The sequence below is a fragment of the Drosophila obscura genome, unplaced genomic scaffold (assembly GCF_018151105.1).
Source record: "Drosophila obscura isolate BZ-5 IFL unplaced genomic scaffold, ASM1815110v1 contig_1, whole genome shotgun sequence".
NCBI lineage: Eukaryota > Metazoa > Arthropoda > Insecta > Diptera > Drosophilidae > Drosophila > Drosophila obscura.
Window position 1 is genome coordinate 2,745,963 of NW_024542679.1, and position 11,923 is coordinate 2,757,885.

Consider the following 11,923-nt stretch of genomic DNA (forward strand, 5'->3'; position numbering starts at 1 on the left):
AGAACTTTTCCAAATTGTTTGTTCCGCAAATATGGCCAAAAAAAAAGACACAAGAGGAGATGGAAAAGTGAGGCAGGGAATTTATGGAGCACAGCCACAGCAGGCACCCACGTCTTGGGCCGTAAATCAATCTGAGGCAAGCAGAGGGCAGCAGTAGCCCAGCTGTATCTGGCCATTAACCGAGTGGCAAGCGTCGACCATTGATGCCCCACAAAGGGAGGAGAACCGCAGCGGCTTAGGCTTTTGCTTGCACAGTCAGCCTTTTCCGAATGCATAATGCAGCAAAGGGGAAAGGGGTAAACCAGAAGGAGCAGGAGGAGCAGGAGGATCGCAAGAAGGATTTCCATGTATGTGGTGCACCGTGCACGCACCATTTAGTGCGGCAGTGCGAGGGAAGCCGAATCGGCTTACAGGAACAGGAACAGGAACAGGAACAGGGTAGCCAGGGAGATGGGACAGGGTAGCCGCCGGCATTAGAAACTTTACTCATTACGGTGCCAGCCGCAGTCGCCAGACCGCAGCCAGCAAAGGAGCAGGAATTGAAAGCAGAAAGAAAGAAAGAAGGAAAAAAGAAAAGAGGAGCAGAGTCCGTAACCGGGGCGGAGTGTGAGAAAAGCAACGCTAAAAGTGAAAAACTATGTTGGAAGACGGCAGGGAAATGCAGCGCAGGGCAGGGACAGGCAGGGACAGGGATCCGGTGATGGCAGCAGGAGGTGGAGCGTGCGTCTCTCTAACAAAAAGTGAGCGAAAGCCGCTGAAAGACCCCTTCCCCCCACAGCAGCAGCACACTGAAATCCGCCTAAGTTGTGGGTAATGCTGGCGTAAAACAAAAGCTTATCCTGTTACTGCCACCGCTGTTGCTGCACCTCCTCATCCTCCACCTTCTCCTTCTGCTGCTGCTGCTGGCGAAAAAGGCTAACCACGGAAATACATTGCCATACGCCGCACAGCATGTGGCCGAGCCAAAGAGCGGGATGGGGCAGACCAAAACCAACAAAAACTTTTGAGCCGACACCAAGTCACCGAGTGGAGACTAAAGGTATACCCTGACTGACGTTCCCGAGTGAAATCTGCAAGAGAAGGAACATCAGCGAAGCGCTTAGAAATTCCATACGGAAGGGGGACACAAAATATAAAATAAATAACAGAATTTATGTATGAAGTGTTAGGAAATCTACAACTACATCTACAGATGCTTGGGGATCCAAATTAGCTTGTCCCCATGATTTTCCTGAGATCTTCATAGGATTATGCACATACCTCACATACCCTACCTTCCGCACACACACACACAAAAGAAAAAGAAAAGCAAAAAGAGCAACCACAACGGGAGCAGTGGGAAAATATGTACTCGGGTCCTGGCCTGGCCTGTCCTGGCAGTGGCCCAGCGCCAGTGGCTACCAACTACGAGAAGCACTACCAAAACTCACCCACGCAGCAGTGCCGTGCCACTGATAATGGCAGACTTTTGGCAAGGCAAGGCACTGCTTGTGGTGCAACAGGGTGTATTATGGTCGTTAAGTTATTACCTAGAACGTCGCCTCCGTCGTCGTCGTCGTCGCCATCGTCACCCCGCACAATGCCAAAGTTTACACAGGCGAAAGTTTCGCGAGGATTCAGGGCATTCCTTGAACAGGCCACGCTGCTGGCAGACAGAGAATGTGAGGCATGAATTGTTGTTAATGCTGCGCCACATCACCACTCCACTCCCCTAGCGCCCACCCTCCCTTTTGCAACCAGTCAGAGTTTGAGAGCGCGGCGCGGATTTTCCTTTGGCGTGCATAAAAAGTGCACTAAGATTTCTAGGTGGGGGGAAGGAGGACGAGGACTGCCCGAAGGACACACAGAATGACATCTAGGCGAAGAAAGGGAAATAAACTGGCTGCCATTTTTATTAGACAACGCGGCCATTTTTAACGACTCCTCGGAGGCGTCGCTGACGCCGGCATTATGGTAATTAAAATGTGGAAATTCCTTGAAAATATCTTGATTGTTTCTTCGCTTTGTGTCTCGAGGAATATCTGCACCAGGAATCTCAAAACTTTAGACCCAAGATTGTCGTTTCTTGTTCCAAATTAATTTGCTCTTTGTGGAGAATAATGATTAGAATTCTCTGTAAAATCCTTTCTGCTGGAATAATTATATTTACATATGTGTTTGTGTGCTTGTATTGTGTGTGTGTGTGTGTGCAAAGCAAGCAGTGGATCATTCTGTACGAATGGGTTAGAGCGGGACAACTATTGTATACAGTATACAGTAATCAGCTGGTTTCTCTCTCTCTCAGCGCAAGGAATATGATTAAAAGCTTCCCAACACTTTCTTTGCAGAAACAATGTGGATCTGGCGCCTGGAGATCGTTACGTGCGCATTGCCTTTGCGGAGGCGGCCAAGGAGATCGACCTGGCCATCAACAACACTTTGGACACACTCTTCTCGAACCGCTCGTCGAGGGCCACGGGGCCACCGAACTATGGAGAGCTGCTACGGGTGTTCCGCTTCCCCACGGGCGAGGCCAGGCAACTGGCGCGTGCCGCCGAGATCTACGAGCGCACGCTGGTCAACATCCGGAAGCACGTGCAGCGGGGGGACAACCTGAGCATGAGCAGCGAGGAGTACGAGTTCCGGGATCTGCTCTCCAGGGAGCATCTGCATCTGGTGGCGGAGCTGTCCGGGTGCATGGAGCACCGTGAGATGCCCAACTGCACGGACATGTGCTACCACTCGCGCTACCGCAGCATCGATGGCACGTGCAACAATCTGATGCATCCGACATGGGGCGCCTCCCTGACGGCCTTCCGCCGCCTGGCGCCACCCATCTACGAGAACGGATTCAGCATGCCCGTGGGCTGGACAAAGGGCCAGCTGTATGCCGGCCATCCGAAGCCCAGTGCCAGGCTGGTGTCCACCTCGATTGTGGCCACCAAGGAGATCACGCCCGACAGCAGGATCACCCACATGGTGATGCAGTGGGGCCAGTTCCTCGACCACGATCTGGATCACGCCATACCCTCGGTGAGCTCCGAGAGCTGGGACGGCATCGACTGCAAGAAGAGCTGCGAAATGGCACCGCCCTGCTACCCCATCGAGGTGCCGCCGAACGATCCGCGGGTGAAGAACCGCCGCTGCATCGATGTGGTGCGCTCCAGCGCCATCTGCGGCTCGGGCATGACCTCGCTCTTCTTCGACAGCGTCCAGCACCGCGAGCAGATCAACCAGCTGACCTCCTACATCGACGCCTCGCAAGTGTACGGCTACAGCACGCCCTTCGCCCAGGAGCTGCGCAATTTGACCGCCGACGAGGGCCTCCTCCGCGTGGGCGTGCACTTCCCCAAGCAGAAGAACATGCTGCCCTTTGCCGCCCCGCAGGACGGCATGGACTGCCGGCGCAATCTCGACGAGAACACCATGAGCTGCTTTGTCTCCGGCGACATACGGGTGAACGAGCAGGTGGGCCTCCTGGCCATGCACACCATCTGGATGCGGGAGCACAATCGGCTGGCCAGCAAGCTGCGCGAGATCAATCCCCACTGGGACGGCGACACGCTCTACCAGGAGGCACGCAAGATCGTCGGCGCCCAGATGCAGCACATCACCTTCAAGCAGTGGCTGCCCCTGATCATCGGTGAGAGTGGCATGCAGCTGCTCGGCGAGTACAAGGGCTACAATCCGCAGCTGAATCCGAGCATTGCCAATGAGTTTGCGACGGCTGCCCTGCGCTTCGGCCACACCATCATCAATCCGATTCTGCACCGCCTGAACGAGACCTTCCAGCCCATTCCGCAGGGCCATCTGCTGCTCCACAAGGCTTTCTTTGCGCCCTGGCGACTGGCCTACGAGGGCGGAGTGGATCCCCTGCTGAGAGGCATGCTGGCAGTGCCGGCAAAGCTGAAGACACCCGACCAGAACCTCAACACGGAGCTCACGGAGAAGCTGTTCCAGGCCACGCATGCGGTGGCCCTCGACCTGGCCGCCATCAACATTCAGCGGGGTCGTGATCACGGCATTCCCGGCTACAATGTCTACCGGAAGCTCTGCAATCTGAGCGTGGCCCAGGACTTTGAGGATATGTCGGACATTAGCGATGCGGCAATCCGGCAGAAGATGAAGGAGCTGTATGGCCATCCGGACAACGTGGACGTGTGGCTGGGCGGCATTCTGGAGGATCAGGTGGAGGGCGCCAAGGTGGGTCCGCTCTTCCAGTGTCTGCTCGTCGAGCAGTTCCGTCGCCTGCGCGACGGCGATCGTCTGTACTACGAGAATCCGGGCGTGTTCCTGCCCGAGCAGCTCGTCCAGATCAAGCAGGCCAACTTCGGACGCGTCCTCTGCGATGTGGGTGACAATTTCGACCAGGTCACCGAGAACGTGTTCATCCTGGCCAAGCACCAGGGCGGCTACAAGAAGTGCGAGGACATACCCGGCATCAACCTGTATCTGTGGCAGGATTGCGGCAACTGCAACAGCATGCCCGCCATCTTCGACTCCTTCATTCCCCAGACGTACACCAAGAGGAGCGGTCGCCAAAGGAGAGACCTTCGACAGCCCAAGGATAGGAAGGAGGAGGAGGAGGAGCAGGTCCCAGCTCCAGTCCCCGAGAGCTACGACAGTCCCTTGGAGGCCCTCTACGATGTGAACGAGGAGCGTGTCAGTGGCCTGGAGGAGCTGATTGGCAGCTTCCAGAAGGAGCTGAAGAAACTGCACAAGAAGCTGCGCAAACTCGAGGACTCTTGCAATGCCGTGGATGCCGAGCCAGTGGCTCAGGTGATGCAGCTCGTACCAGCCCCGGTCCCCGTTGCCTCGAAGCCCAGGCGCAGCCACTGCGTGGATGACAAGGGGACAACGCGGCTGAACAACGAGGTCTGGTCGCCGGATGTGTGCACCAAGTGCAACTGTTTCCACGGCCAGGTGAACTGCCTGCGTGAAAGGTGTGGCGAGGTGAGCTGCCCTCCAGGAGTCGATCCGCTGACACCGCCAGAGGCCTGTTGCCCGCACTGCCCGATGCCCGTCAAATGAGAGCTGCCGTAGAATATGCATATCGACGTATATCGACGTTTATCCGTAGTAGCCACAATAAAATCCACAATCCACAATCTACAATCTACACTCTAACCAAACATCGCGCACAGAAGAGCAAAGAGCAAATTTAATTGAAAATTAACTAACAAATGAAATGTAACTGTACTGCTACACATGTAATAAAATAAAGCACATTAATATCCCATTAATCCTTAGTCTTTACGTACTTCATGTGCGAGCCCTTGGCTATCAGCGTGTTATCCTTCTTGTGGCGCAGCGTGCAATCGATGAAGGCCAGGTACTTGCCAATCTTGCAGATATTCGCCTCGATTAGCACCTCGTCGCCCAGGCCAGCCCCGTTCAGATAATTCACATTAATGTCCACGGAGACGCCCGGATGGCAGGGCTTGGACATGAGGGCATATGTGGTTATCATGTCCACCAGGGTGACAATGTAACCGCCATGCAGACCGTCGAAGGGGTTCACGTGTTCGGAGTCCACTTTAAGTTCCGCTTGACAGGTGCCATCACCGCCTCCGATGATCTTCACCTAAACACAAAAATGCCTCGATTAATTATGAAACAATTTTGCTATGGCAATTCTAACCTTTTTCAAGTGACTCTCAAATCCCGTGGATTTGGCAATGATCTCGGAAATATGTTTGGCAAATTCCAGACCCTTCTTGCGGGTGCCCATGACTGTGTTGTACGGCTGTTCTTCAAATGACAATCGGAGAGCGTCCAAATGGATTCGAGCGCTGCCAAATGTTTTTGCGTTGATCGCCAATGAGAAAGTGAACAGATAGTAGGGTGTGTGGTATCGATGGGGTCCCAGATTGGGACTTTATCTTATTGTTTTGGAGGCACTTGATCCTCAAGTACAGCCCTAGACAATGATACCCACTGAGCTGCAGTCGTCACCCTACCTACCAATATCGCCCAGGTAATGTGAATTGACTTACTTTGATTCGATGTGATGTTACTGTTACTCGTCGAGTGCAGTTTTCCGTTTTGAGGTTGCAGCAAATAACAAGCGATAAGCCACTACACGGGAAATAAATGCCAACACGTCGCTATGTGACCCAAAGAACATTATATATTAAAAACAGCACGAACTGCAACGCAAATCAAATAAATAACTGCATGGAACAATGTCAGAAGGAATTTTGGCAAAACAGCTGCTGACCTATCGATAGGCCAAATCACTAACAACGGAGTTATCGGTACGTTGCCAAATGTTTTTATTCAAATTTCGTATACATTGGACTTTTGTTTGCGATCTAAAAATCAAATTTAAAATCAATGTACTTGACTTGCCGCCCGGTGGCGATAATGCTTTTATCCGTTTTGCGCATGAGGAATATATCCAAGTAAGCCATTTTGCGACCTGCACGCACAGTTCTGGCATCTATTTCAATAACCTCTCCTAGCTTTGCGGCCGACAGGTAGCTGACATTCAGATTGGCTGTAACGCCCGGATGTTTTCCTCTCGACATCATCGCGTAGGTGCTAATGTTGTCCACAATAGTGGCTGTCAGGCCGCCATGCAAGGTCCCCTCGTGGTTCAGGTGCTCCTTTTCCACAGTAAACTCCCCAAAAGCTCGTCCTTCACCACCGCCTGTGATTTTAATCTGCAAAATTGCATGTCCTCGGTTTTACATTTTCATGTGCGTCTTGGCATTTTCCATTGAATTTCTCACCATTTTAAGAACGCGATCAAAGCCTCCCTTGCTGGGTGCATACTCTGCTATGTTCAAGATGATATCCAGACCACGTTTGCCCGCCATTGTATCAGTGGAGCTAGCTGTTCCTCGCGCACCGAAAACCGAAACCGAAATGACAACAGTTACTGAATCGAGCGTCGCCGACAGCGGTCGTACTGATAAAAATGCAATTTAGGAGTAGGTGATGTGACTGGGCGTTTTATTCGTATTTGTTTTGCTCTACCTGTACGCCCCTGCGGTGTTTCACACCTGAGAATTTGTACAGGCACGCCGGATACCCTGCATAGGCTCAGTCGTACATCTCATCTTCATTTGCCACATATATTCAAAACCCAAATAAATAACTGCATTTAATGTCATTTACAAAGCAGCTGTGGGCCTATCGATAGGCCAATCGAATCATCGGTACGTTGCCAAATGGTTTTATTCAAACTGTGTATGCATCCTTTTCCTTGTCGAAATCAACGTACTTGACTTGACCCCCGCTGGCGAGAATTCTTCCATCTGATTTCCGCCTCAACACGCAGTCCAAGTAAGCCATTTTGCGGCCTGCACGCAATGTTCTAGCATCTATTTCGACGACCTCTCCTGGCTTTGCGGCCGACATGTAACTCACATTTAGAGTGGCCGTAACACCCGGATGTGATCCCGTGGACATCAGCGCGTAGGTGGTAACGTTGTCCACAATGGTCGCTGTCAGGCCGCCATGCAAGGTCCCCTGCCGGTTCAGGTGCTCCTTTTCCACAGTAAACTCCCCAATAGCTCGTCCTTCGCCGCCGCCAGTAATTTTAATCTGCAAAATTTCAAATGCGCGGTCAACTATCGATATGCTAGCAGAGTTATGTAATCGGCAGCTCCAGCTGTTTTGCCATTTTCTGTGCGTCGTTTTTAATAATTCGCTGGAATTATTGGACTTTTTTCTTGAATTTCTCACCATTTTAAGAACGCGATCGAAGCCTCCCTTGCTGGCAACGTACTCTGCCACATGCTTGACGAAATCCACACCACGTTTGCCCGACATTGTACCAGTGGAGGAGGAAGTGGAGCTTCCTATTCCGTTCGCACCAAAAACCGAAATGACAAAACTTACTGAATCGAGCGTTGCTGATGAAACTGGTGAGTGTGTATGGGTGGCCGTAGTGATACACATGCCATATTACGATTGCGTGATGTGTCTCGGCGGTTTATTCGCGTTTGTTTTGCTCGCTCTGTACGCCTGAAAATCTTTACAGGTACGTCGGATACCCTGCGATTCCGTCAACTGATTAAAGGAGACGTCAAGCAGGACTCTCTCCGGGAGTTCGTGTCCTACACAGCCGATGGGGACCACATCACCCTGGTGGGCGCCAAGTCGGATGTCATCACGCTGGAGATGACCAGCAAGGCCAGCTGTCATGTGCCTTTTCCCTTTGTCATCAGCTGCCTGGAATCGCCCGTAAATGAGCGTCCACTGGATATTTTGCTGTCAGGGATCAATCTTGTGGACATCTATGAAAACTGTCATGTGCTGGAGGCCCAAGAGTTCTCCCTAGAGCCGATTTATTTGACCGTTTGTTCTACTGAAGCGCCAGAGTCCCGACTGGTGGCCTCCCAATGGTCGCCACAGGTGCTGACCAATGGACAAATGCTATTGGCCGTCTTGAACACCTATGGAGCCATAACACTGCTGTGCAAGCCCGCGGAGCACTCTCGCTGGAGTCGACTGGACGGCCTGAATGTGGCCACAACATTGCGGGACACTCTGCTGCCTGAAACGAATGTTTCCAAGATACAGAGCTTCAAGCAGTTTAAGGCTTACATAGATCGCGCCTGGATCACGATGTTCACATGGCGTCCAGCTGCGGAGCCCAGTTCCGGACATTTCCTCGTCTTTGGCACAGCCAACGGCGCCTTGTGGACTTTTACTTTGAGTGCTGATGCCCGAACCTTGCTGCAACATCGCGTGCTGGCCACCTCTCTGAGCCGCATTTGCTATATGCTTGCTTTTGAGGATCTGCTGCTGGTGGGAGACGTGACTGGCGTTGTCCATCTCTACAGATTTAACAATGAGGAAGAATCCGGACTGTCGTTTATACGGCCAGTGTGGGAGAAAGCGGATCGTATGGGGCTTCAGAAGGCGATAATCACGCGATGCACGGAGCGAGAGTGTTACTATATATCCATCTGCAAGGCGGCAAATCTGCTAATTTGGTGCGTTCCCTGGCAAGAAGGCAGCGAGTGGCTGGAGACGCGCATCTATGTTGGAGGCATGAAGATCACCGGGCTCTGTATGTTGGACAGCAGCAGCTTCGCCGTGGCCACGGCCACAAGTAAGCTATACCGAATGCACGTTGCCCAAGAGGACAAGAAGCTCAATGCGTCCATGCAGTCGATAGCTATAGACGACTGTGAAGACTACCAGATGATCGGGCTGTTCAGCAGCAGACAGAGGAACCTTCTCACAGTGCTCTTCCAGCCCAACAAGGAGTATGCGGTCAACATCTACGCAATCTCACTACGCAACCAGCTCACGTTGCGCGTGGGCAAGATCCACAACGAGGATATACTGACCCAGCTGGCAGACACCTTCCAACACGACACGCCCATCAATCAGAGTACGGATTTGCTAGCCGAGCTGCGCCTGGAGATCTTTGCCAGCAGTAAGAACTTGCAGAAATACGCCGATTTCAATCGATTGGCAGCATTCAAGTTTGACAAGGACCCCACAGAATTGCAACAGCATCAGCTCCAACTGAAGTACCACATCCTGACGACTGTTCTCCACCTGCGATCGAATCTCCTGTGGCTCACGCTGCACAGGGAGGAATCGCAGAAGGAAATGCAGCTGCTTCTGGCAATGCTGGCCATGACACACATGAGACTGAGACTGAAGTACCTGTGCTCTCTGAGGGAACTGACTCCGTTTCAGACGGAGGCCGCGCAGTGCATGTTTGCGGAGGCGCAACGCTTGAGGAATCTGCTGAGGGAAGACTCGCACGAGGGCCAAAACTCCGCCCACTCGCAGGACTCACCCGAGATGCAAGACTCGCGCGACAGGCACTGCTTCCAAGAGGCGTTTGTTCAACAAATGACCATTAACTTTGATGCTTTGCAAGTTAAGCTGAGACTGGGAAAAGATGTGATGGCAACACCCGAAGAAGAGCAACCAAAGCATCGATGTTGGGTGTCCTATCTGGAGGTGGGTTTTGTAAACCGCAACCGGTCACTGGAATTGCCTTATTAATTCCCATTTGTTCTACAGCTTCCGTTCAGCCTGGACCGACGCTACTGCAGCCACTGCAATCGTACTATTTTGATGGATCAGGAGAAGCTACTGGAGCTGTATGAGCCAGGCTCCACCCTGCTGTGTCCCTGCTGTCACGGTAGCTATGCAGTGGATCTCGTAACTGCGTAAACATAAAATTTATTAAGTAATTCCATTAAGTGGCTGGGGCGCGCGTGTGTGTGTCCGTCTCTGGCAGCGAAGGCGGGCTCCGCTCTGGCTTTGCTCCACTGACAGATGCCGACACACACACCCACACGCCTGGGAATTTGTCGTGTCTGTGTGTGTATAAGCTTTGGTTAGGTTAATACAGTGAAACATAAATAATAGGACTGGTTTCGAGCAACAGAATGTCCTGCTCCACCTGCCGCAAATCAGTCTCTAGCTTGCCCTTGCGCTGAACCTTGGCCACGCTGTCGATGAGCAGCGACATGGACTGATACTGCTTGGTCATCTCGCTGAGACTCTGACGCAGTCCCTCGATGATTTCGTTGCGCTCTTTTTGATCCATTACCCGCATGCCAGGCACTTCCGGTGGAGCCCGAGCAGCGCCTTCGCTGGCGATGGTGGGGGCTTTCGTGAATCCCTTGACGCCGCGACAGAGCTCCATCAGGCGTGCCTGCTCTTTGGCACAGATTGCATTCATCTCGGTCAGCAGTCTCTTGGTCTTCTTCAGGTAAATGGGCACCTTGCCAAAGTCCTTGCGACAGATGAATTGTGGCAACAGGCCAGAGTTCAGCAGATTGTGTCGCGTGCCCACCGGCGTGTCAATGTACCGCGGCGGCGGTGGACATGGCACTGTCCGTTTGGCGCATTGGATATTCCGCCGTATGAAATTCGGCACCATTATCGGCTCCTGGCGCTTGCTACCGATGCCTGGCAACGGCGGCATTTTCTCACCCTTGGGACAGACATGAGTGTTCTCGCGCCGCCATTTGACGCCCTGGTTCTTGCGAAGATAGGCGCACGGCGGATCAATGGGTGTGTGGGCGCAGCCCATGGTGCGATGATGGGCCTTCTTGGCATCCGTAAGCAGTAGCATGCCATCGTTCTGCAAAATTACCGAATGCTTCTTATCCTCGACATCCAAGCGGTCGCGCAAGGACTTGGCAAACCGTGCTCCCTTTATGGCAGTAGCTGCATTGCATTTAAATAAATCAAAAATTAAGGCGAGGGGTGTTGGGTGCTTTATCTATATATATATATATATATATATATATCTTACCGGTATTGTAAACCCTGGAGGGCTTGCTGACCGCCTGGTTAATAAACTCTTGCTCACAATCAAAGATGTTCTCATCGTGGTGCGTGATATAGACGAGCGACATGGTTAACAAAATATATTATGCCTATAAAAATGTGAAACTTTAAAAGCCACTGACAGAGTTTTAGTATTGCTTGCTTTTCAATTCAATTCCGTTCCTGTTGCCAAGTGCTTTTTCCAGGTAGACTTTGTTTTCCAACCAAACACAATTGTTCGTTGCGTTGCTATAGTATTCCATTCTAGAATTCTACCAAAGATAGTACTTCCTGTATTTTGGTGATCCATTGCCCAGGGAAACAGTATTCGTAGAAATCTATATATATATTTTCGTTTAAAGCACAATATCAAGCTGCAGCTTGTGTCGCATGGGTTGTGTATAATTTGTTACCATATAAAATTCGTGTATTTATAAATATGTTTGCTGGTGTGTATAAAAAATGTTTTGCATTGCATTGTAAAAATTAGCACTAAAAATCGCTTGTCATATTTGCATTTTGATTCAGACGCCTATCGACCTATATCTACTATATGTATTGTGGAAGTGTTGGAAGCACGATTGAATTTGCGAAACGAACAACAGACTGCGACAATTACAGATTCAAGGAAGCACACAAAGAGAGAGAGACGAGACAGATAAAAAGCACTAGGTCTAGGCCTTAT

General features: G+C 51.5%; 5 protein-coding genes across 7 annotated transcripts in view; 2 read left to right on the forward strand and 3 right to left on the reverse strand.

Annotated features, from left to right (window-relative positions):
• LOC111077370 (peroxidasin) overlaps window positions 1–5,218 on the forward strand; it is a 27,947-nt gene extending 22,729 nt beyond the window's left edge. The window contains 2 exon segments of the mRNA XM_041594964.1: window positions 2,328–4,963; window positions 4,966–5,218. Coding sequence (XP_041450898.1) covers window positions 2,328–4,963; window positions 4,966–5,144 — 2,815 coding nt within the window. The 3' untranslated portion in view covers window positions 5,145–5,218.
• On the reverse strand, window positions 5,123–6,142 carry LOC111077377 (acyl-coenzyme A thioesterase 13). Of its 2 annotated transcripts, XM_022371628.2 has the most exons (3): window positions 5,976–6,142; window positions 5,621–5,771; window positions 5,123–5,563 (listed from the first exon to the last, which is right to left on the reverse strand). In XM_022371628.2, exons 2-3 carry the CDS (start codon window positions 5,708–5,710, stop codon window positions 5,219–5,221), a joined length of 435 nt encoding a protein of 144 aa, XP_022227320.2. In that variant the 5' UTR covers window positions 5,711–5,771; window positions 5,976–6,142; the 3' UTR covers window positions 5,123–5,218. The 2 variants fall into 2 exon arrangements, with proteins under 2 accessions (XP_022227320.2, XP_022227321.2); XM_022371629.2 differs by lacking the exon at window positions 5,976–6,142 and having other exon boundaries at window positions 5,621–5,823.
• Window positions 6,143–6,237: 95 nt separating this feature from the next.
• Window positions 6,238–6,859, reverse strand: LOC111077376 (acyl-coenzyme A thioesterase 13). Its single transcript, XM_022371626.2, has 2 exons — window positions 6,714–6,859; window positions 6,238–6,644 (listed from the first exon to the last, which is right to left on the reverse strand). Exons 1-2 carry the CDS (start codon window positions 6,798–6,800, stop codon window positions 6,294–6,296), a joined length of 438 nt encoding a protein of 145 aa, XP_022227318.1. The 5' UTR covers window positions 6,801–6,859; the 3' UTR covers window positions 6,238–6,293.
• Window positions 6,860–7,517: 658 nt separating this feature from the next.
• On the forward strand, window positions 7,518–11,913 carry LOC111077372. 2 transcript variants are annotated; one of them, XR_005968182.1, is made up of 4 exons: window positions 7,518–7,853; window positions 7,970–9,915; window positions 9,979–11,687; window positions 11,767–11,913. XR_005968182.1 is itself a non-coding variant. In XM_022371623.2 (3 exons), exons 1-3 carry the CDS (start codon window positions 7,565–7,567, stop codon window positions 10,129–10,131), a joined length of 2,388 nt encoding a protein of 795 aa, XP_022227315.2. In that variant the 5' UTR covers window positions 7,518–7,564; the 3' UTR covers window positions 10,132–11,706. The 2 variants fall into 2 exon arrangements, 1 of the variants encoding a protein (XP_022227315.2); XM_022371623.2 differs by lacking the exon at window positions 11,767–11,913 and having other exon boundaries at window positions 9,979–11,706.
• LOC111077374 (enkurin) lies at window positions 10,123–11,434 on the reverse strand. Its single transcript, XM_022371624.2, has 2 exons — window positions 11,225–11,434; window positions 10,123–11,136 (listed from the first exon to the last, which is right to left on the reverse strand). Exons 1-2 carry the CDS (start codon window positions 11,325–11,327, stop codon window positions 10,304–10,306), a joined length of 936 nt encoding a protein of 311 aa, XP_022227316.1. The 5' UTR covers window positions 11,328–11,434; the 3' UTR covers window positions 10,123–10,303.
• Window positions 11,914–11,923: the final 10 nt, after the last annotated feature.